General features: G+C 40.0%; 1 protein-coding gene across 7 annotated transcripts in view; it reads left to right on the top strand.

The window, feature by feature from the left end:
- The window catches only part of FGGY (FGGY carbohydrate kinase domain containing), a 291,445-nt gene that overhangs the window by 145,394 nt on the left and 120,555 nt on the right, over positions 1-25,496 (top strand). For 5 of the 7 annotated variants that reach the window (XM_026853492.1, XM_026853491.1, XM_026853490.1 and 2 more), the window contains 3 exons: positions 11,942-12,154; positions 14,058-14,169; positions 15,779-15,930. In XM_026853492.1, the coding sequence (XP_026709293.1) occupies positions 11,954-12,154; positions 14,058-14,169; positions 15,779-15,930 (465 nt within the window). In that variant the 5' untranslated portion in view covers positions 11,942-11,953. Of the gene's footprint in view, positions 1-4,961; positions 4,985-6,920; positions 7,004-11,941; positions 12,155-14,057; positions 14,170-15,778; positions 15,931-25,496 lie in introns of those variants that run through there. The other 2 variants (XM_026853494.1, XM_026853493.1) reach the window with 2 other exon arrangements.

The following is a 25,496-nucleotide window of genomic DNA, read 5'->3' as shown; positions in this document are numbered from 1 at the left end:
CTCTGAGGGGAGCGCGCTGGCCGGGGCGGCCCGGCTTTGCTAGGCCCAGGCGGGCGCCCAGCCCGGCCCAGCCCAGCCCAGCCCCCGCTCCGCAGCTCCGCGCTGAAAGGAGAACGCGGTGACATTGAAGAAAACTCCTTCCCCGTTCGGGAGGTGCTGCTGGTTGAGAAACGCTGTCGCGTTTGCGGTGGTGTGTTTTGTTTTGTTTTTAATTCAAAGACCTGCGGTGTGACACCCCCCCTCTCCGGGTTTTTTCCAGGGGAACCCCTCTCGCTGCTTCTTCAGGGCGTGTGTTGACTGTGCGATTAAATTGCTCCGGATCAGTTTCAGAGCCTGGTTTTGGTGTAGCTGGTGGGGCATTATAGGATTTACATTCTAGTCTCCCTGCCTGACTTCCCAAAGTTTGCTTTTACTGTGTTTCTCAACAGCACAGCCTATCTATAACGCCTACATTTAACGAGAAGGGGTCTGCCCTTTTTCACAGCCCCTCTGCGCTGACAGGCCCCAGGCTGCGCGGGGGGTGCGCAGCGCCTGGGCAGACACTTGACATTTTGCAGGGCTGGGGTAGGCACATCGCTTCCTCCCAGTGATTCCTCCAGCGGACGGGTGTGTAGGAGTTACCACGTTCCCTCCTGCCTTTCCCTGAGCTTTAAACGGCAGCGCTCAGGTGACCTGACATAGGCAGGTGGGACACATACATCACTCACACGCTTAATCCTCCAGATCCTTGGGAGATTTCCTCAAATGTATTTCTTGCCCTTACTCAAGTTGGTATTTTCCGTCTCGTATCTCTGGCTCTGGTGTGTCCTTGCTGCTCGCTTCCACCGCTGCATCCTTCCTCTTCTTGCAGCTCCGCTTTCTCGCACCTTTGCGGCACCGTCTCCTTCGCATGGCAGTTGCTCCTGCGTTCCCATAAAGCTTGTGGGTTGGTGTGGAGCCCACCCCAATAACCTGGTGGAGTTTACTTGTGCTTGGCTCCAGACCTCCCCGTAACTTGTGTTCCTTGCTGGTGACATGCTCTGCACCAGTTAGGAACTGGTGACCTTGCAGATTCTTTCTCTACTGAGGTGCCTGGGACTTGTTAGCTAGTTTAATAAATTTAGCATCAGTGCCTCTTCTCTGGAGAACACTTAAGAAATAAATGTCAGGGAAGGAGAGGAGAGGAGAGAGCTCTCTCATCTCTGAGGTTCTTAGAAAGTAATAAACAGTCATGTTACTGTGAAGGTGGTCTCCTCGTTTTTCATCCTCATGTATTCCCTCATCCTGGAAGGCCATTTGCTTAATTTACTCAAATTAGCTTTTTTCTAAACGTACTTAAATATAGTACAAAAACATACTGAAATTTTAAAGTGTCTTTAAATGTTAATGGCCCCCTTCAGGAATATGTACTGGCATATGGTTTGGGGGAAAAAAAAAGCTGCTTGCTTTTTTTTTTTTTTTTTTTTTCCCCCCCCCTTCTCCCTGGGAAGGGTGCCTGGGATAAGAGATGAAAGAGGAAGACAGGGGGGAATTGGGTTCTTGTAGGTACAGCTGTTCCCAGCTGTAAGAATCAGGGCAGAAATAAACTTACAGTGTCAGGAGAGACTAAATAAACTGGTACTATGCTGGGAAGTTTTTATGTGTATTCTTACTACTTACTGTGTCCTGTGTTTCAAACAGTCCTACAGCTAAGTTACCATTTGAAACTGCTGGTTCTTTTGAAAAGTCATCCTCTTCCCAAATAAGGGCTCTCACCCATTCTGTATATTGTACTTCCTTAGTAAGTCTGCCTTCTCTGTTTCCATAAGCCGTTCTTCCTTTAAACGTGCTTTTGATTCTGTAAAAGGTTGATCTGTTTCCTGAGAACTGGTAGATTTACAGGAGAGGATCAGAATAGCTCTCCTGCGTGTTCCTGTTTTGTATCTTGGGCTTTTGTAATGACTCGCGTTGAAATTTTTCCCTGGTACCTGCCACTGGAATACCAAAGAGCCTGGTGTGCATAATCAACAGTAGCAGCGTGGCCGTGGTAGAGAGGTGTTTCTGAGCTTCATTTTCAAAGGGAAATCTCTGATCACATTGTTTGTTTTTTTGGCTCTTGTTAATACCTTCTGGTTGGTGTCTTGAGCTGCCTTCAGTTTCCCCTCTTCATTTTCACATGTGAAAGGGAAAGTCCTCAGACTGTTCATAAAATAAAGTTTGAAAATTTGTGACCTTCAGCTATTTGGGGCAAACAAGCTTGCAAGCTCTTGACTTCTGAGCTGTTTTGCAAAAGGCATCGAAGGGAACTTAGAGAGGTGTTGGCCTGATACTCTTTCAGGCTTGTCTTTGTGGGAGTTTGAAATTATGAGACTGATAGGATCATTAATAAGGCAGATTTTGCTGTGATAAAAACAAACCAACCAAATGAAACCCCCCCAGCTGTGTATGTAGGGAGAAGGAAGAGAACTCACTGTGTGCAGATGAACAGATGTGATTCTTCTTTCACTGTAAAAAAGAAGGGGATGTAGACATGTTACACACATGTGATCTATCTAGATATCTGAGTTTTATGCAGAATTGGTGGTTTTTTCAACCTAAGCTAATGTGCAACCTCACATCCTCTTAAGTAGCTGTGACAGGAACTTCAGGGCTAGTTTTTTTGGAATTGCAGCCCAAATAAATGTTTAATTTTAAAATGACCAATTACATAGGGCTGTCATTCTTCCCATGCTCCTATTATGCAAGAGTGAACAAACAGTGTAAATTGTGGATTCGGCTTATGGACACATGTTTGCTTCTGGGCTGAGCATCTTGAAAGTGGTTTACAGCATGTCTTTAAAAATTGATTTCACTGTTGCATCTACTACTGGCCTAAGTGTTCTAGTATCTGCCAGAAGTAATTATAGACAGTTGGTTCAGATGTTGCTTAAATGTGTAAGCCTTGATGGGAAATGCAGTGGATTTCAGCCAGAATGCTAATTTTTGATGTTTTGTCATTTCATAAAACTGTGAACTCAGAACAAATTATTTTCATACTGATCTGCTGATACGTAATCACACTGCTAGTGCAAATTCAATGTAGCACTGGAATCTACAGATGTGATTAGAGAATCAGCATTAACCTAAGTTGGCTGATTTGGTATCCACAGTAGCATAATGGCTTTATTTACCCAGGACTCCAGATAAGCCCGTGTACCCTGCACTGAAGCTCACGGTGCAGAGGCTGGTTTGCTCCAGGAGCACAAAGCTAGTGTGTGTGTGGCTACGTGAGCTGTAATTGTGCCTTTTGAATTGCATTCTATGTATTTTATAATTCAAACAGATAATTTGTAAATTAACATGATTGTGCTAGGGTCGTGTTTACTGTATGCTGCTTTTTTTGTATGTGTGTTTTGTTGTTTTGGTTGTTTTTATTTGTTTCTCCATTTCCATTATAGTGTACAAGAGAATGAAAAAGTGCAGAAGGCACAGTACAGGAATCTGCCCTTTCACAGGCAACGAATGGAGATTGTTGTTTCTGTCCTGCGTGGGATAGGTTGAAGTGTCAGAGACACGGGAATATGAAAGATCTTCCTCAGCATTACATTAATAAGCTGGTGGATCCAACCACTTGGATCCATCAGTCATTTTGGAGCCTGTTACCTCCTTTCAACTAGTCATGAAGCTGTTACAGCTAGAATTTATGTAATAATTAGATGGTGGTTTTTTTCCCCTCACGGTCAATGTAAACAAGATAGTGTCTTCTTTCAGAGCTTCAAGCATTCTGCAGTGTCATTTGGGACACGTCTGTCTGCCAGATCATTAGCACAGCCTTTAGAGATACATACAGCTTCAGTGTCACAGGGGGGAAAAGATCTGAATAGGTTGGTGTGCATGAATTGTATCAATTGCCATTTTCAGGGTCTGGAGAAGAAAGGGTTCTGCTCTATACCCTCTTAATTCTGTAGGTTTTCCTGAGGGAGAATTGTGTCTTGGCATTAACCGATCAACATTTCCTCTGTTTGACAAATTGTAGGTTATGGCAAGCGTTCCAAATCCTGCAGACGTGTGAGTGCACCTGTGATGTTCGCAAGTGTCAAGAGTTTAATCCTGAGCTACTAATATGTCTGGGAGTTTTGCCACTGACTTTAATGGATGCAGGATCAGACCCTGCTTTTGAAGTGATGGCCCAGCCCAAGCAGGGCCAAGAGAGCCCCGGAGGGATTTGGAGCTGTTGGGTTTTCCCAGTAGTGTGTTTGTCTTCTCTTCCCCATCTCATTTTGTGTGTACTTGTGGCTCCGTGCTCAGCCTTCCTTTTTCCTGACAGCTCCTCTCTGCAGCTGTTTCCTGCTGTTCCTGGTGTTAGACGAGCAGTGGAACGGAGAGAGCTGAACCTGTTTCTTTTGTGTGGTGTAGTTACAGGCTGGGGAACAACAAATGGGGCAGCCCAGTTTGCTGCTGTCACGTGGATAATCTTAGAGTGAGAGAGCTGGTCTGTCCTTGGCCTCACAGGCCAGGCAGCCTGGCTGCATGCTGCGGCGATAGCCTCATGCCTGTTGCAGTGCAGAGCCTATCAGGGCATGCAACAACCCTGTGGGTGCCTTGATCTTCCTTCCAAAGAAAACCAGGGTGAGCAGTAGCCTTAAGTCTTCCCCAAGCATATGGTTGGGAGGAGCTCCTGGTTTCCTCTCTTTAGACACACATCGGGAACTGCCTGAAGTTTGAAATCCCTGGCTTCCATAGCCACCTCTGTGCATCAAAGCAGTACCTCTCAGTTGACACCAACACGTTATTTTTCTACTGTGAGCGTTTCTGAGCGCTATCGCTGCTTGCCCAAAGCGGTCTTGGGATCATTACTTGCTGCTTATTGGTACTTACTACTGCGCTGTATTATGGCCCTTAGTATTGCACATCCACGAACAGTCAGAGACCACTCACCTGACCATGTTAATTGTGAGTTCAGCTCGTCACCCGTGGTCTGTAGATAGCTTCAGTGAGCCTTCTGGGGACGATTCAGAATTTGATATAATCGTGACTTGTGGAGAAGGTAAATAGGGAGCAGTTACTTACTGTCTCCTCTAGCTCAGCAGCTCGGGCACATCAAATAAAACTAGCAGGTGGCCTGCTCAGAACAAATGAAAGCACTTTTTCTTGTATTGTTTACGCACAACTTTATAACTCATTACTACACTAGTTTGCAAAAGAGCACAAACAAATTCAGAGAGGAAAAAGCCTTCAAGGTCTGCTAATCCTAAAGATAAAATTTCTGACTCAGGAAGTGCCTCTACTATAGATAGCAGGAGGAAGAAGGTGCCTTGGGGAAGTATCGCTGGATGAAAAGGGCAGACATACGCTTTTCTTATTGCTCCTGCTCTTTGTGGCAGGATACTGTACTAATTAGACCTTTCATCTGACCCAGCGCAGCCACACTCTTCTCTTTAATCAGGGTCCAGAATGCCCTTGCTCTTATTTGATCAACTGTCCTATGGGCTGTATTTGCCAGTGGGAGTTCAAGGAGAGCATAATTTTTCTGTTTTAATACAAATCTCTTCTAGAGCAGATTATAGAGAAAAACAACTCTGTTGTACATTTCAGAGCTTGTTATTTGTTGACACTGGTCATGCTGACATCTTTCTGCTGTTCATGAGTGAGGTATCTATGTAGGCAGTAGAAGCTGAAAATAAATAAATTTTGGGTCCCATTTCTTAGAATAATTTGCTTAGTCATTTTCATTTTCCTGCTAGTTAGTTACACCAAGATAAACTGTGTCTTGCTTTATATCAGAGCAGGTGGAAGTAGTTTGGCCTGAAAGTATTTAAAGTACAAAAGATAGAATTAAAGGGCCGAAGGCAACGATGAATTAATGGCTTTGCCTTGGACACTGAGGGAGGGGGGAAGGTATGGAGAGACATTACAGAAGATTAGTACATAGTGAATTATTTATAGAGAGAAAAGGAGATACTAGAAAGTAGTAGAATATTTTCAGTCCTGTGGTGGGATTTACTGAGGTTATGTTACAATGTGGTGAGGGCAATTAGGAAAGTTTCAGTGGAACAACCTAGGTATTATGGGACTGGAAGTTGGGGTCTGATTCTCCTTCTAAAATGAGGTCTCTTCCACCATTTGAAACTGTTTTTCCTCGTCCTAAGATTTAAGAAAACTCCACAGAATTTTAACAGAGAATGGATGAAATAATCTAGAAGTGTTTGGGTTTTAGTGAAGAAGCATGCTTTCTCCAGCTTGTTTTTTATTTATTCCAGTTTTGTTATTGTTAACAGAGTCCTCACATTCCTAAGACAGAGATCTCTTGCATGTACGTGTTTCTGTTTTGGGAAGGGAAAAGGGGAGATGAGGTGTGCTTTTGTTCCTTGTTTTTGTTTTGTTTGCTGTTGGGTAGCTGAAAAATAAATGCTTGTTGGTAGTTATAGCATAGTCCCTTGGGCATTTAAGGGTATTATTCTATATTAGTACTGCCCTTCAATGCAGCATTAGAATTCCCCATCTGCTCCCACTCTCCCACACAGACATGTGCCTTCTTTGTCTCTTCACATCCAAACAGGAATTAAAGATCCTGAAAGAGGAAAAGGAGTTCACTGTCTTCAAGAAGTGATTGCCACTCTACCAGCACCACTTTTGTTAGTTTACTGTAACCCTAGAAAGCCATCAAAAAGCTGAATTTCCAATATCATGACAAAAATGCCTCTTTCATTTTATCTCCTTTCTACAATTGAAAAGCAGCTTTTATTTAACATATTTAGATCTTTTCACGCTAAGATTATGAAGCCTAATTTGAGCCTGTTAATGTTTTTCTCGGTAATCTATAGAAAAGCACAGCTGCACTACTAAAAACATACTGTTTATCCATGATTGCTGGGTCTGGGCAGCCTGCAGCGTTCCAAAGATCAAAGTTTAAAAGAGACATGCCAGTCCTTCACAAAATCTATACTTGCTGCTGATAAATACTTTCTGCTGAGCTTCGGCCTGCGTGCATGTGAGTGTGCAGCCTTCCTGCACTTCAGCTTTAACAGAAAGGGACGTCCTGGCAATTTGATAACCGTGAAGTAAGGTAGGACAGACTGAGCTTAGTAGGTAGTTGTAATGAAACAGTCATTCGGTTACTTAGTCATGCCTTTTAAATTAAAGAAAACAATGTTAAGGATTTTCTTTTTTTTTTTTTTAAAGAAATATTTTTGCAAATGACAGTTTCACCCCTTCTTTTTTTTCATGGCCTATGTGGGAAAACTAGCACATTTGTTTAAGGATAAACTGGGAAGTCTGTGGTTTCCAGCACGCACATTTTGAATAATATTTATACAGACTATTATTTAATAGGCCATATAAATATTTATCATATGCTGTAGCCCTTTGATCATAAATGCTTGTTTGAAAAGCCATTCTGTCCCTGCTGTGATTTGCAAAGAAAGAGGCCATTGCTGTTTTAGTGCTTGGAGGGAATTTTGGCTTCTTGTCCTGTCTTAGCAGTTATAGTCATAGTCATGGTCTAACACGGTCAAGCTGGACATGTCTTTTTGAATTTTTTTTCTTTTCTCTCTCCCTCTCTGTTTGCAAATTCAAATAATAAGTTGTAAATATGAGGCCCTAATTCTGCAATGGACAGGCAAAACTATTGAAGTTTTGGAGGCCTTTTTTTGTTGGCTGCAAGAATCCAGGCTCCCTGAGTTAGATGCTTTGGGGGTATAGAAGGTATTACCAGTGCTACCCACAACTTGGGAAGTCCATAAACATGCATCATTCATGAATCAAATATTTTGTTGTCTTGTTAGGAATATTGTGCTTGAGGAATTGACCTGTCTGACTGGACCTTTAGGACTTTTTATTTCAATCGTTTTTCCAGTTTGCTGTTTTGCTCATGACTGCATTGACTGCAGAAGCTGTATGCTAAGAATCCAATAGATACAAAATCCAAACCAAAGTTTTATTTACACAACAAAGTTTTCCTTGCACATGGCAATGTACATGGGTGTCCAAACTGCAAAGCAAGAAGTTTATGCTGGGGCCGCCTTCTACCTCTGAGCTACATTAAGAGTTTCTTCATTTCTGTTTTGAAGCTTCCTCTTGTACCAAAGGAATCTTCTGTAAGCAAAACTGAATGACAACATTCTGCTTTAAATTGTTAATAAAGTACTTTGGCTAAATATTTTCCACCGACCTCACTGCTGAGTTCTTAGGTTCTCAAGAAACACCTTTAGGCAGAGTCCCTAACTGGTGACACTTGTGACCTAGAGATGACAGTGGATCCAGTTAACAAGTAAGTGACATACCAAGTGATTGGTATTCCAGAAAAACCCTTGGCATTGAATTATGTTTTTGCAAAGACATGGGATCCTATTGCAGAGATGCTATACTTTGAATAGCCTCAGTAACTTAGTGCTTGCTATGCATGAAAAAAGGATTAATATTTACTTTTATCCTTTTTTCATAAGATGTTGAAGTATTGCTTTGTAAATCTGGGTGAGCTTTACTCAGAGAAAGACCAGTTAAAATAGGTTTTCGGTTCTTGGTTTTGAACTCTGTCACTTAACTCTTTCTTACGTCCACTGATTTACAGAAATAAAATAGTTGGATATGCACTGACTGATCTGTACTGCTTGAGCATATAAACAAACTGATTCCTGTGCAGTCACTTGCACATGCACATCCTGGTTGCTTAGTAAGGAAAAAAAGGAAAGTAAACATTACATGGGCTGATTGGGTTCCAGGTTTCAAATGTTTGTGGGAAGAATCCAATGCAAAGCCATAATTTTAAGTGCTGAGTAGGAGGTACTGTGAGCTTAATTCTCTAACATCTGTTAAGCTTGTTCTCTAAGTAGCAAAAACAATTAATGAGCTAAAATCAAGGCTACCATACAAGGAAGAGAAATAAAAATTTAGAGTAATATGTGTGTGTGAGAAGGAGGTAGGATGTAAAATACTCCTTTTGCTATTTGTATTTTGTGAAATGCAAGTAAGAAATCTTTGCCTGTGTTGAAAAAAACCTCTGGTTTGCAGCTTGTGGTTTATTCTCCTCTTTTTATGAGTCAGCAGCTAAAGGCAGTGCCGAAATAGGGAAAAACAGGGAAATTCGTGAGATAGTATCAGGAACAGCCTTATGCAATTTCTCTATAGTAAAATTTCTTGCAAGTAGCTAGCAGCATCTGCAGCCAGCCTTTTAAGCTTTCAGGAGATGGAGTGCAAAATTAAAAAGTGAACATCATCTGTTGAAAAGATTGTCTTAAAACTGCTTTTACAGCCAAGGGCTAAGAGGAAGATGCAGAGTGCTGTAAGTATCCCCAGCTGACAGATGCAGTATTAATCACTGATACCGGGAGAATTGTCCTCTCTGTGACAGAGGCATTAGCTTTTGTTAGTCTGACCAGGTCATAGAGCCAGGGCCAAGAAAATAAAGCGAGCTTTCTTGCCAATATTCCTAGGTGTTAGACTCATGGCACACCATTATTTTTAGCTGATTGCTCATCGCTTGAACAAGATGACCTTGCTTAACAAGATTAGTGTGTATGGCACCTAATCTACTGGGTAGAATCAGTGTGCTGATAGAGGGCAGCTACTGTTTCCCTCAGTACCGCAATATGCTCTGTAGCTTTGATTTTTTGGTCTAGTTTCTGATATTGTTAGAAGCTAATGATCTGTACAACTTCCTCTAGTGACCCTGCCGTGGCGCATGCAGAATGCAGCCTGATAATCGCTTTGGTTTGTGCTGAGAGGAACTTTAGTGATGGACAGAGCTTCCTCATGCTAATGCCGTCCAAGCCAAGAACAGTAAAAATGGTGCCTAGTCCTCAGCAGCGGTAGTTCAAGCATGAAGTGGCAGATTCAGGCACTACAAAATGGTCGCATGGGACAAGTTGTGATAACAGATTTCCACAGACTAACCACATTTCCATGAACCATTTAAGAGGTAGGATGAGGGGAAGCTGGGTAGTTTTCTTTAGCCAAGGTATTGGCTTATGCTATTTTGAGTGCAGATGAAACTTTGTCCTAATTCAGCTGTTACACTATTATCCAGAATGGTGCTTGGAGTTTTCTGAGATAAGGGATAGTCTTTTTTTTCCCCATTTTTTTGGTCTTTATTTCACTTGCTACCTCTAACCCTCAGTGATTTTGTAATAGCCATCAGCAGCAGTGGTTACAAGCCAACCATAGATGTGACCAGCCACTTCCATTGAGCCAACACCATGTTCAAACTGACACCCAAGGATAGATCTTGACCTGTACTCAAGATATTTCAGGGAAGAAAAAAAAAAAAAAGGCTTGGTTTTCTGTCTTGTAGAAATAAAACAAGTGAAAAACATTGCTGCTGAAGTTGAGTGTGGTTTATGTGGCTATATGATAAGCTTTTATTGTCTGAAGGTAGAAAGAGAACTTTCACCATTTTCTGTTTGACTGGTTGTTTTTTATTTATCAGGCTTTTGGTATATTTTACCATTAAACTCTATTAAAAAAAAAAAAAAGATTCATTTGAAATGTGACTAATCGTATTGTTCTACTAAGCAGTTCTTTCCAAATCTTTCCCCCTTTGCCAATGCCTCTCCCTCTAACCAACCCATCTTCCATACACAGAAGTAATCCAGGTCACTTCTTCGGGACAGATGGGCCGTTTTTAAGTAGAGCCATTTTGGTGCTCTGTAAATACTGTGTATTCATCAAATTATAATTGATCCATTCATTTTCTGGAAATCAGAAGCTGTGTGTCAGCTGAGTTTTGTTTTTTTCTGAGGCTTAAGAGATTCATACAAGCATTAAACTTGGTACTTGTCTGACGTTTCAAATACTTTGTATCAGCTCTTACTTAGCATTCTCCCAGCTTGATTAAAATGTAAATGTTAACCATTAATTAAGCACAAACTGTGAGAAATTACGTACAGTGCATTTGTCACTGTATTAAATGTCAAATAGTTAAGCATAATATAGTGAAATAAGCAACTCATTGTGAATAATTAAACTAATTAACTTAACCTCACTTTGTTCTTGTAGGTTGTCAGAGAGTAGGCAGAGATTTCCTGGGATGCTCTCATAACACATTTTCAGCAAATTATTTTCTGTATCTTTAAAGTTGTGTGGATTGATGGTGGATAACTCTTAAAAAACCTAACTGGTTTGTTTTTCAAGTGGTTTGTTGGGTTTTTTTTTCTTTCTTTGGAGGGCTCAAAATTGGGTAGTATGTACCAGATTGTCACTTAAGCTATTTTAATTATCAACATCATACCACTTTGGGAGTAGAAAGTGTTTTCAGATTCTGCAGAAATTCACCCTGACTCACTGTCTCATTCAGCAGTAATATGCCCCTCATTAGCTGTTTGGCTCCGTGGGAGGCAGCAGCTCTTGGCTCCTCGTTCCCTTTCAGGTCAGGGTTCAATGGAGCCAAGCACACCACCCCTTTCACTACTTCAGGGGTGTAATTTGTTTGCATTGAGGCAATGAGGTATTTGTGGTAGTTCTTGCTGTCTTGTCCAGAGGTGAATCCAACCTACCAGGCATCAGGAGCTTCCCTGTGTACCAGAATTCAGGAGAACCCAGAAGTCTCTGGGTTGGAATTTCCCTTCAGTGTAAAGCACCAGCTCCTGATTGATGCAGCATTTGTAACCATACCCTTTCCTTCCCTTCCTACCTCCTTCTCTCTTTTTTTTTTTTGTTTTTTCCCTCTATGTAGACATGATGCTGTATGACTACAGCTCATTTCCTTGACTGTATGAGTGCATGAACTTTATCATAGCATGCAGATTCTTACATGCAAATTTACAATTTGCTTTCCAAGAGCTTCTGTGCCATGCAACTTATATAGAAACATTTGAAGAAAAATGGTACAACTAGTGCAAGACTCAAATACTCAATTTAATTAAAAAATGCCAAGTGAAGAATTGCTGTAAAAAAGAATTATCAGGCAAAGTGCCTGTGCAGCAGCATCTCTCCTGTCCTTTTCAGCAGTTTTCCATCCCTAGTCATTTTATCTGTTTTTAAACCCCTTTTTTTTTTTTTCCCCCAACAGGTTTTATTAAAAATGCACAGTAATAAGCAGACTCCAGTCAAATACTACGTTGGAATTGATGTTGGGTCGGCAAGTGTTCGTGCAGCTTTGGTAGATGGGTTTGGGACAGTAGTGGCACACGCAGATCAGCCAATCCAAATTTGGGAGCCCCAACCAGACCACTACGAGCAATCCTCTGCGGACATATGGGCTGCTTGTTGCTCAGTCACAAAGGTATGTGAAAAAAACCACCAGGTTTTGAAAGTTTAAGGTCTTCCAGTCGTTGGCCTTTAACATTCAATTCTGTGCACGCTGTATTACTGTATAACTTGTAACTGTCCTTATGCATTAAAAGCACCTTGAGGATATGGCTGATGTAGCCTCACAGTGTTACACAGGTGAGGAGCTGAAGGCCAGAGTGAAAGAAGCTTGTGCTACAGCTGAAAATAGAATGAAAGGCCTTCTTTTGGGCTGTTAGCTCAGGGGGAGGACTTGCCTGCTGCCTTCAGGATTTCACATCTGTGGATTTTGCTTTGCTGGTGTATATTCTAGCCACATGGCAGTTCTCTGAGCAGTCAGTGTTGCTCACAACATGGTAATGCATAGATTTAAAGATGTGCATTGTGCTGCACTGGAGTCACAAAGGAACATTTTTTGTAGAGAAATTATAATCTGGTTTGTGTATGGTGCCTAACATAATGTCTCTCACCTGTGATCCTCATTATAAGAGGATCCAGTCTTATAAGACCCCCGTAAATTATGTACATTTGTGGATAGTATCAAGCATAAAACCAGATTGAAATAAACCTTACTATAAGGGAAAATGTGTACCCTCTGATCCAAGGATCTGCCTGCGCATGCTGGTGGTTAAAGTAAATGAGTGACCTTGCTTGGCAGTGCACATGTAGGCCATTTCATCTTTCTTAATAAAGCCCCAGCCTGCTCCATGTTCTAAGGTTGGCTTTTTAAATATTCATGATATGCTTGGTAATTTGCAGATGGACACTTCACCCATTCTCTTGTTATTGATCAGCCTTTTCAAACATTAATGAGCTTGGCTCTGCAGAATGCCCTGAGATGAAGGAGATGAGGTGAGGGGGAAGGAAGGAAAAGAAGGGAGTGACAGGAGTGATAGGGAAGAACAGCTTGATCTTAAAGCAGAGCAAGTCTTTTATTCTACTTATTTGATTTTTCTCTTTGTGAATTGCTTTGTCCTTGCTCTGGACCTCTTTAAATACAATCTCTTATATGTAAGCTGTAAAATACAGTCTCTGAAACTATAACTTTACAGAGCCAGTAAGAGACTGGCACTGCAGCAAATCTAGTGAAAGTCTTTCGTTCTAGTATTAATTAAAATAATGATATTTTTATTGTTGCTGAGAAGTGGCAATTTATTACTGCTTTACATTTTAGGTGTCTTGCATCCTCACTTGGCACTTAATCCATGTGGGCGTTGTGTGGTTTTCTTTTTTTCCAGTGCTGCTGGAAGCCAAGAAGTTCAGACCTTTTTGGGTGGTGATTTATTTATTTTTTTTTTTTTAAATCTTCCAAAAATTATGCTATCCAAACTCTTGGTAGCAGAGCTTTTGAAAAGGTGTGCATGTCAGAGGTGGTATCACTGCTACAGGTTTTGACCAACTCTATTTTCTGGACCTTTCACCTGTTGCAAGACAAAAAACTGTGACACAATATTACCAAAGCAATTCTGGAAGATTGTTGCTTCCACAGGTGGGAACTGAGTGAAGTAACTGATGAAAGCACTTGGCCCTAATCCTGTGTCCATGTTTCACATGCAGCTTAACTCCAAGCTTTTAGAAAAGAGATAAAATTAACATTGCTAGTTTTCTGCTACCTTTATTTTCTGATATTTTTGTGCTTCCTGCTTTTATCCAGGACTGTGGCTAGTAAGGTTAAAAAGTTTTTCATGGACCTTTGAATTCAGTTCTGAAAACCAAAGAATTTTTGGTAATTTGGGGTATTTTTTTATTAAACATGTTAAAGAATACTGAATCTCAAAAATTTCAGAGTTTGAGCTTGCATTTCTAACTTGTAACTCATTTTCTCTACTCATTAGTTCACATGGAACCTGCATATATATGGATATATTTGTATTCACATGTGGTTTGTATATTTGCAGAAGGTTGTCTGTGGAGTAGATGCTAGCCAGATTCGAGGGGTTGGTTTTGATGCTACGTGTTCCCTTGTTGTTGTGGATAAACAGTTCCAACCTTTGGCAGTCAACCGTGAAGGTAGGACTCCAGCACAAAAACTGTTGTTACTGTACATGTGTTGTCACTGATGTGAGCGAATGTACAATCTCTTCCAAATGTTAAGTTATGGGGCTGACTCTTGGAGATAGAGATGATAGAAATGCTTTTTTACAAGTGGATTTTTCTCTGGTTTTACTATTTTAATTGTACTGCGAAAATAAATTTGAGTATTAGTTATTGTTTGGCTAAATGTTTCGTGTCTAAAATCAAATTCATTCACCTTGGTTCAGAGAGACTGCTTCTTAGAGAAGTCTGTGCTCATTTGTCTTTTCTGTATGTTTTCTCCACCTTCAGACTTTACTAATCGCAGCTTTTATAGTGTATATAAATGCCCATCTATACTGGCTAAAGGAATGCTAAAAATGTTATTGTTAGCATAGTCTAACTGCTTATTCTGTCATGGAGCTGCTAGCAAGAGGTTCAGCTTATGTATTTTATTACACTGGTGTTCTATCTCTGTCTAGGACAGTGCTAAACTTCAGAAACAGTCTGTGACCTTTTTCTAAAAATTTTAATTTTTAGTTTTTGAGTAGATTATTCAGAAGTCTCAAAAAAAATCTGTGATACGCTTTTTTTTAGTGAATCCCATTTAAGAGTAGGTGTGTGCCCAATCAGTAGTTCCAAGAGCCATAATCACAGTTCTGTTGATGTTCCCTTTCTATTCTCAGATGTATTTGTCATCTTCTATTCTTCTTAAAAAACCAGCTTTGCCCCCAAAACGTCCTTCGCTAAATTTAGATGAGATTATTTATTTTTCAGTTTGAGAGTCTCTTACAATCTGTTCAATGCCTAATGATGTCTGGGGCTATTTTGGTCTATTGAGTCAAATTCAGTTCTCACTTTTTATTCTCTGAGATCCCCAAGAACTTTGAGTTTACCCAGTGGTGCTAAATAAGACAACAAGAATGCACTGAATACTGTCACGCTGGTATGGGTGTGCAATGGTGTGGTTTCAGGCAGTCTCACAGTTCTAATATAGAAATATTGGTGTGCCTCATACTTCTGCCTTGTTTTGGAGTGTGTTTTCAAGATTATACATGAGAGGCTATGTCCTGAAGTTGAGTGCATTTCAGCAAATTATCTCCCTGAAACTGTATTTCTGAAAGGAATTAGGGTAGTTCTCATAACAGTTGAGGAGGAAAGAGAATCCCTGTAACTACCTAGCTAGCTGATTAGCTGAGTTAATTTTAGTTCATAATCTAATTGCTGAGATTTTGTCACATTTTTAGTTCTTAGTCACCAAAATGCTTCTTTTTTTTGTATTTTTAGCTAAATATGTATGCTTTGTCAAGAAATTTGGGTTCTTTCAATGAAAGATAGTCTACAAGAGCATGGTGTTTCAAAGTTGTTGAATGCTCACAAGCCTGACTGGTTTCAGTCAGCGTTCTCATTGCTCAGCATGTCTTAAAGTTGTCTCGGAGGGCTAGAATTTTATCTTTAGATATCTACTATGGATTATTAATACATATAGAATTTGAGTTTTCTATGTGGAATTGAAAGTGTGAAGCAGCTTAGAGTCTAGTAATTTACAGTACCAAGGTGAGGTTAAACCAGACCTAATTTTTTTTTTTTTTTCCCCCTCCCCAAGGACAAAGCTATAGGAATGTTATTATGTGGATGGACCATCGTGCAGTCAGTCAAGTTGAGCGCATCAATGCAACGCAGCACAGGGTTCTGAGCTACGTAGGGGGAGTGATGTCTGTGGAAATGCAGCCACCTAAATTGCTGTGGATAAAAGAAGTGAGTATACCTAAGACTGTGGTGCATTTTTCCTAGTGCTTAATGCCCTTTGTTAATTTCCGAGAAGGAAATTTCTAAAACAAAAGTCTTCAGCCTTAGTGTTGAACTCAAAGGCCTGCAAAGTAAGGCCAACCTTAAATTGTGGTGAAAATGTTTGGAGGTTCTTTTTTTCCTCTCAGTTATTTAGAAATATCTTTGATTTTACTGAAGTTTAGCATTTCCTGATTGAAACATTTCATACGCCTTTCTTGTCTAATTTCAAGGTTAGATATGTGTACAAATTTAGTTGCAGGTAACAAATGAGTCCTTGAAGTATTGTAGGATTTAGTAGCAGAGATGTATTTCCTGCTCCAACTACTGTAGCTGGGCATGCTCACAAGGGTGTAGGTGCCACTTCTGGGATGGATTCATAGCACTTTGAATCCAGCCCCACCTCAATATCGGGTCTCATGGCCGGTGGTGCTGCCTTTGAGGCACTGCACCCAACAGCCTGGTGACATGTGATGTCTTTGGCTGCTGGTAGAGAAACTGTTCAGCTACAGCTTCAATTTAGTTCTGTCCCATCTGTAGGAAACAGACCATCTGCAGAGGGAGGGTGCTCTGTTCATAACGTGGAACTCTACCGCTGTCTCTTGTGTTTACATTTTGTGTGTTACAGAATGACATATGGCCATTTAATAATAGCTGTCAGATAAAAGGAGAAATGCTCGACACTTGAATTTTTTATAACCTCCTCCAGTCTGGCTTTTACATTTGGTCGCAGTGATACTTGCTGTCATTTTAATAAAGCCCAAATGTAAATTACTTGCTGCCAGTTTCAAGCAGCCAGTCTCCTGTCCTTACAAACATGAAACATCGTATAGTAACAAGGTGCAGATTGGGGAAAGTCAAAGGAATTAACTGGTTGGAGCAGGTACTGACAGATTAATGATAATAGAGGATAATTAATGTTGTTTGTAGATACTATACTGAAATGCGAATATCCATCTATTAGTTCTTTCCTTCCTGAGCTAGGAGTATCATATATCAGTCATTTTATAAATAATAAAAAGTAAGCTGTAAAAACCATAAATGAATCCATTGTGTTTAGAACATTTTTATATTGTGAGGTCTGGAATATCAGTACCTGACTGATCAGGAAAGGCCAGATTATGGGGTCTCCAGGTGTGGTCCCCCAGAGGTGTAAGTCTGCGCTATGGCCCCAAAGCCCTCTGACATAATTGCTCTAGTATAAAGGGGAGAGCAAGTATTATAGGGCTTGTTCCCTCCATGAGCAAATGGGTAGAAAATAGAATACACCTACCCTGCATGCTGGCCAGTAGCAGAGACAGCCTGGCAGAAGGGCATTACAAAACAGGGCTTGTTCATATGTCCCCTTTCAGCTCCTGACATACCAGCTAAAGAGATTATTATCCTTATGAGAGGGGGTTTTTTACCTCAGTATCTACTTGCTGAGCTGCTCACATGACAGTTTCTGCATCCTGCGTGCACTGGTAAAGACTTAAACTGCTTAAGCTTAGCCTGCTTAACTCGGGCACCTTAAGCAACATCTACAGTAGCACCTCAGCAAGCTCATGAGAAGGGACAGTAATGTTTATTATCAAGTCAGTTGTAATCAGCTGAGATGTGGGCATGTAGTGTTAAACTTTTTAGCTTTGGATAGGTATGTGATTGAGTCTTTGCTTACTGCTTTTATACTTCTTGCAAAGAGGCTGGTGAAGGGAATTGTGTGAAGAGTGACAGTTTATTTTCAGCACCAATCACAATAATGCACCTGTGTATTATGTGATTTAAGGCTAGTAGCAAAAGTTCATGTTAGCCTCTGACAGCTGAAATTCAGCCTCATGTAATGCAAGTGTTTTCACTTTTTGCTAAGGAGTCAAATTTTACTTTAAATCTCATGCTCTCCAAATGAGAGCTAAAACACCAGTATCACATATGTTGTTATTCAGTGGAGTGTCTTCAAGTGGTCTACGAATAACAAATGACTTAAGTCTCTTCAGTTTCTTTGTTATTAATATTTTATTGATGAAGCAACTATGACACAGGTATTAAAGGCATGATCATGAAAACTACTTAGAAAATGGTACTTAATGCTTCCTTAATGGTTTTTTTTTGAGTTGTATCCTCTTTATTTTCTGTTTTTAGTGTATTTCCCTCCTGGTAATACTGCACAGTTCCCAGAGGCATGGCAGAATGAGATTTTGATCGAGCTCATACACCACAAGAAAAAAATATTCTATTCTGATTGCAGGATTATTTCTTAAACTAGTGATAATGCACAAGCTGGCAAAAAGCAAGTTTCGTTTTCACATCCCTTGGGAGAATCACAGGATTAGCAAGCAGAAAGAGAGATTTTATTTTATCCTTTTTAACTGAGAATATCTGAAAGCTTTGTAGAGTTGAAACTGGAATTCCCATTGTGCTTCTATTTAATCGTGACAGCTGGTATTCTGAAAATGACTGCACTGTACCTGGTTTGTGCACGCCACACGTTGAGTCAGTTGGCTATATGGGAGCTTCATGGGCATAAGATTGGGCTCTTTTAAAAAATGTGGCCCTTGGTGTGGCCAAGTTGAGGGCCAAAATGGAATCGTTATGAGCACTGAATGTTAAGGCTGAGATGTGTTGGCAGAACTGCCTGGGGAAGTTTTACACAGTGTCTGCCCACACTGTGTGCCTGGCTGTGAGCATGGCCTTCAGTTTCTCCAGCTTTCCTGGCTGCTAAATATCACCAAATATGCTACCAGCAAGACTTCTGTCAGTTGCTGTAGATCCGAGTAGTTTATTCATCAGACTTAAATCCTCACCTCTGCTTATGTTTTCTGTATCATACGTGAAGTAACCTTTCCTACCAAGCCTCCTGCTTGCTCCAGTGAGCCGTGCAGTCTCAGGAGCTGCTTTAAAATAAGATCCCTCTCAAAGCATCCCAAAAGTCTGTTGCTATACTATAAAACGCTCTCCTAGAATTTTATGCCAGCCTCTGCAAATATGTACAGTTGGTTCAGGTTTTTTTCTGAAAATGCTCCCAGTATTTCTAGAACTATTTCCAGCCATCTGACTGCAAGTGGTGCAGCCTGCTGCTTGATGCAAGAACCGTATTGGGTCAGGCCTGAAATCAGTTTGATTAATTATTTGTCTGATTAGTAGTGAGCTTTTTGCTCTATGAATTTAGCCAATCTTTTCTGAACCCACATGCGCTTTTTATACCTACTGTGTCTTGTGGTAATGAATTCCACCATTTAACTGTACTTTGTGCGTACATGTATCTTTTCTCTGAAACAAGCTCCTAAAATTTCATTTGCCTCTTAGTTCTAGAAACATATGAGACAGTGAACTATATCATTCCCCAGTCAACATTGCCATGCCATGGACCAGAGGGGTGGTTTTTTCCCTTTCCTTCCCTATTCCTTTCCTAATATTCCTCCCTAATGTTGTCATATATCTGACAGTACCACAGGAACTTAAGGCAGGCAGTGGATTTGTCGCATTCTTCTATGACTGGCTATAATCAAAACTGGCTAAACCAAGGTGTATGCAGGAACTACTTTGGGCCTTTGTCCCTTTGGTAGGCATCACGTTTCTGGAAAGTTTTTTGATCAGAAAGCTTGGCATGGCTACAATATGTACTACACATGGGTAAACAAAACAAACCATCTATAAACAAAACACAAAACACAGCCATATGCTTTGTATAGTCATGCCCTGGGTCAGCGAGTACACCCTAATATATGAAGACTCACTGTTGACTTTTGCATTGAATTCCCTGGAACTTTTTTTGAACTCCTCAGGAGTTTTGTGTTTCTGTTATTAAATGTTTTTGCGATTTTTCCCCTGTACATCTTTGCCTGGGATTGGTGCTGTGCACGTTCCATATCTTCTTGCATTGATCTAGGTTTTGCAGAGAGGGTGCAGTGGGGAAAATAACTGCTTTGTGTCTGAAGTGGTGAGAAAATTACCTGGTGCTAATGATTAAGAACAATTTATACATCCATTGAAGTAACCAGTAGAGTTAGCTTTCATGTCACTGGGAAAATGATACTTTTCTTTTAATCAAACCTCATGTATTTGTAACAAAACCCAGGATGTAATTGTAACTTAAAATTAGTCCTAATGAAATACATTCCCTTCAGTGGATCCTCAGGACTTTGGAACTCTTAACATTGTTTTCTTGAGCTTCAAAGTTTATTTAGGCTGGCATAAATATAAATGTTTCTGTTGAGTTTATTGCCTAATGGCTAAATATTCAAGATTTTCCTTGACTTTTCCATGTTTCATATTCTGTGGATTCAGTCATATGAAACTGCAGTCTTGTTAATACAAGATAAGTTGCACAAATGTGACTGTAAACTAAATTAGTTTGAGTCATTTAGGAGACTGGTGATTTAGAAGACTAACTAGCAGTTTTGGAAGTGAGTTAAGGTATTGATACTAAAATGACCCTTTGGACTGTTGTTCTACCTCTGGATTAATTGTGTGTAGATTGTCATCCCTTTCTACAGTGCTAACCTGGCTATGGAAGGCCACATTAGGGGATCCTGTCTTCTTACTTTTTGCCCTGGGCTCTTCTAACTACAGTCTCTGAAAACTTGACCTCTGTGAGGAAGGGTCTAACATCAGTCAGTTCAGCAGTATTACCAAGCTTCAAGGGACTAGGCTGTCTGTCAAAGAAAGGAATTGAATTTCTGTTACTTGAAGAATTTTCATCTAAACAATTGAAAGTATTACTAAAGAATATGACTTTGCAAATTTACTCTGAATCAGTAGGAGGTAATGAAGAGGGAGGAGAAGGGGGGGAGGGCTAAGGTGACCTAACTGTACTCTTCCATTTCCATCATCCTGTTACTAGAATTGAATTTGAAGATGACCTCGCTCAGTGTGAGGAGTTAGCTGAGATCATGGCACAAGAAGTAGATACTGGTCCTTATCTTTTGTGGCTTTCTTCTTACACTTGACTTGTATTTGTTTGCAGAGGGATTTTGCAGGTTTTTGTCGAAGTCAAAGATTACTCTCATCTGCTTCTTTTTGACATCCTTTTCTGTAGAATGCTTTCTCTTTAACAGTTCACCTCCTTATGTTCTCACTGTATACAGAATAGGTATTTAATTATTCTGTCTTCATCTATCTTTAGATATTTAACTATCTAAATATCTATCAAGGTATATTCTGTTCTTCCAACTCTTCATCTCTATTCCATTTTGCTTTTGAATTAAGAAACTAAACTAGGAAGGCCGTAGTAGGCCTTTTGAGATCTTTTGTGTGAATTATATAGGCTTACATTCAGTTTAGTTTGATCGCTGCTGAATCATTTTACCCTCTGGCGCCTAGTGGTTTGTATGAAATTAATTGGGTGGTCTTGACGTTTGTGATTGCAGATAGGTGTTCCTGTGACAAAGCCATCACTGCAAGTGGAGTTTGCATGTTGGGGACAGCTGTTTGTAGTAAATGATCAGCCAAATGCAGCTACTGTATAGCCTGTGGGGCAGTCCTGTTAAAGTGTGCACATCTGTGGTCCGCTTACAAGGAGCATTATATTTCTCTGCCTGTGTGGACCATGTGTGGTGATAAAGAGAGTCCAGTGTTAAATCTGTATTGTAAAACAAAATGAGTGTATAATTTTTTTAAAAAGCTAATTTCCTTGGGTACAGTCACATTTGACTTTTGAATGTTGTCAGCTGAATTAAGAACATCAGCTGTAGATGAAGTTGAAATAAAGAATCATTATCCTTTCACAAATATTTAGAAGCTAACTGAAAGATAATTCTGACAAAGTCTTTCTGAAGTCAGTAAGTTGGAATGTAAACTTCACTGAAAAGGAAAGTAGTCCCTGATTACTGGATCTTTCAAAATAACCAATTAAATTCACTTCTCTTGCTGTTACTTCCTTAGATTTCTTCGTTGTTTAGAATTATCTTGCAAAACCTTACTGCAATACTTTTTTACTTCTGTAGTTGCAGGTACATTTTTTGTGGCTTTGCAAAGCAGATTGTGCTGTTTTGTTGACTTTGGCTAAAGAAATTGGATATTCACTGCCTGGATGAGCGTGTAGATAGTTCTGGCAGGTAGATACGTGCGTATGAACTGAACACGTAGGTACATACTCCTTCACTTGGAAATTATTTTGCTGCAAATGTGTGTCAGTACAACATGACTGTACGGATGTCTATGCCATGGCAAACCAACATGACAGCAGTGAGAGCATAGCTTAAACAGAGCAACATAAAAACTTCAGTGAAGGCTTTTCCAGCTCTAGAATTAGCCTGTTAGTTTTTGGTTTTTTCCCAGAGGTAGCAGAAGAAAAAAAATCTTCCTTTCTAATTTCTGGCTGGAAGTTTTATTGTGTCTTGTGCCAAAATGAAAGGATTCTTGTTATGTTTTCCTCATACTAATGACATTACAGATCAGCTATTTCTAAAAAATATTAGTCCCATTAAATCAGAGATGCTCTAGCTTATTCTAAATGGGTGGGGGTGCTGGACTGGGAGTAGGTATTTGCTTGGTAACTGTCTCCAAATGAAAGGCAGTCTTTATATACTGTGCCTTCACAACTCTGCTCTTAATATGGTGTATAAGAGCAAAGAAAAGCCTCCCTTTACCAAAAAAATCACTTCACAGATTGACTGGTTAACATATCATTCCTCTGCAACTGATAACTGAAATCAATAGGTTTTGAGTAATTTATTTTTTTCTTCTGGCACAGTGTTCAGTGATGTTTGTATGCTATGGTTACAGCTCCTGTTTTATTCATTATTGTCCTTCTTCTGTAAACCTGTGACTTGTAACTAGCAATGGGATAATTTGCAGAAACAATTAAAACATCTCTTTCCCTGTCTGTGGAGGGAAGAATAATAGTGGATGTACTGGCATTAGCTTGGCAGCGGCATCTTTGTTGATGGATGTCTTCTCCATTGCTTGCTGCCTTTGCAGCTGGCTTTTTGTTTTTTTGAATGTGACTGAATATTTTTCCATTAGAATAAATAATAAATCCCATGTTAAGTGAGAATGAGTCCAAGCTACTGGCTTTGGAACTGAACTCTTGATTAGAATCATTTATAAATGCCTCAACAGCTCTGTGTTATCAAAATCCATACAGGGTGCAGATATGTGTCCTTAAGTTGTACTTTGGACTGTTGAGTTTGGCTTTTACTTGCAGTTGCTAATCAAGCAGAAGTACCATTTTGAAAAAGGATTAATAGCTGGGATGTTTGAAGCACCTACATCTCTAAGTATGTTCTATTCAGTCTGTCTCCCAGCTGTATCTCTCCGCTACATTGCAGTATGGTGTGGCTTACAACATGCACAGAGATTGTCCTTCTCGCCTTGTTACAGCTTCCTCCAACTCAGCCTTTAATGTGCCTGGTCTGTCCCTCTGTAGCCCTTTCTGACCTGGACTCTGATGCTTGCCTGACTTGTGGTGCTATGCTCAGGGTGCCGCAGGGATTTGATTACATACACGTGTCCAAGGCAGTGTCTTGGTTGATAGTGTGTTGCAGCAAGACATTTTTCTCCACCTTCAGCAGTAGCCTTACTCTAAGAGGTTACTTCCCAAGCCCTTCCTCTCCAACGCCCCCTGCCCCAGTTCCAGCCTCAAGATGAATCTAATAATTCTGTTTAGTTAATTTTTTACCAATTAGAATGCAATTTATAGTTGCAAAATTGATCAGTTTGCAGTTTTGGCTCTGTCAAGGGTAGAATTTCTGCTCAGAGCCTATCATGGGTATCTCAGAATAGCTCTGTCACATGGCTTGGCGTCCGATCTGAAGTGTGGGAGATGCAAGTTCCAAGTCCTTGCTTTGTCTGAATTGAAGTAGGGCACGGGACACCAATTTCTTATATTCCCATGAGTGTGTGCATTAATTCTTCAGTTGTTCTCTTCCTTCCTTTCACACAGTATATATTTTTTTTTTGTAATTTGGATAAGGAGAGACTGATACACTACATAGACTACTATTACAGCCTGCCTGGGAGATTAACATTAAAATTTGGGGTTGAATTGGGAAAAACAGACGGTTCTTCAGTGAATGTGTCGCTCTCCTGATTTTCAGATGACTTAGATTTTTGACCTGATGTGGAACTTGAATGCTCACGTTACTTTTCTGTTTTACACTAAATGGTAAAACATTTCTCTGCTTCCATCTGTCTCTCCTGTTTTTAATCTAGATTTCTAACCACCAGTTTTGGGATGATTTTTGAATTTGTGGGTTTTGGCTGATAAGTAGCCATGAAATTCAGGCTGATCCCCTTTGCTAAATCAGATGTCTTGCTTCTAGTCCATCTTTAGTTAATCCCGTGGCCAAGAGGCATCTGATCCAAAGGCTGTCTGTAATGGCATTTAAGATAATTTGATTCATATTTAACCTGTATTAACAATAAAAAAAGTCAGGATGTCTGACACATTTTATTTCTGGTGGCAAAAAATGCGTTTTCACAAACATTAGATGTCTGAAGATCACTTCATCTTAAGAGAAAATTATATACTCAGTAAGAGTAGAAATCAGAGGTTTTCTGTACAGAAACTACCTCAGCAAACCAGTAAAATCTGAATGTGAAAGCTTTTTCAGCTTTCCCAAGGAGAATGTATCTCTAGGTGTCTCGAAAAATTGTATCAGCTGCTGGAGCTCACATGAAATTCTGCTGGTGTGTGTTGTTTTCAGTCCAGTGAAGCAGTAAACAAATACATTTAACACAGTACAAAATTGTGGAGTATGGCTTCATGATAATCTTTTCACTTGTCGAGGGATAAATGGGCAGTGGAGGCCTTTCATGTGCTCTGTATCAGTTCCCTGATCCTTCAGTCTCCTAGACCCTTCTTGTCTAGGAAGATTAAAAAACATTGTACTTCATAATTCTTAAACTCTTTGTGCCCAAGTATTTGAGATTCTCTGTAAGTATCTCAAAGAACTGTTTGGAGGTATAGCTGTTAAAAAACCCTAGAACAATCAGAGAGAGATGAAGAAAGGGGACTCCATAAGTACCCCTGGAAAATAGAAAGATTGAATTAGTTTCTTTACAAGTGAGTTTGGAGGGTGAGTCGCAGGATGTGAATACAGCATTGGGAACATTCCCGGGTCTTTTCCACAATCCTTTTAATGTGGTTACAGATTCCTGACTGTGAGTGAAAATAAATTAGAATTAACTTTACTGAGTGTCGAAAACATGGAGACTTTTAAATTTCTTTGGAAAAAGCATCAGGGCATGCTATGATTTTTTTTGTCTGTACTAATTCGTGATGACAAAGCATCAAGATGGCAAAGAATGAATCATTTGGATGTTCATGAAACAACATATTTTAGTGTCACTAACATGTGGCTTTTGGGAATTCTTGAAGTAACAGAATAAGGACCCAAGGAGTATCTTTGATGAAACAGATTTGGTTGAAGAGGACAGTTAATCCAATTTCTATTCTGATTAACACTAATAGCCAAACTACTCCTGTTGGTTCTTGAAGGTTGTCAGGTATGTTAACAATACATAATATCTTGAAGGTCTTTTCCAACCTAAGTGATTCTGTCATTCTCTAATGGATTTTATTATCAGAATATGATTCTGTGATTCTCTAATGATTT

The sequence above is a fragment of the Athene cunicularia genome, assembly GCF_003259725.1.
Source record: "Athene cunicularia isolate RWA chromosome 8 unlocalized genomic scaffold, athCun1 chr8_part1, whole genome shotgun sequence".
In the NCBI taxonomy this organism is placed as follows: Eukaryota; Metazoa; Chordata; class Aves; order Strigiformes; family Strigidae; genus Athene; species Athene cunicularia.
This window is presented reverse-complemented; position numbering and strand designations above follow the sequence as displayed.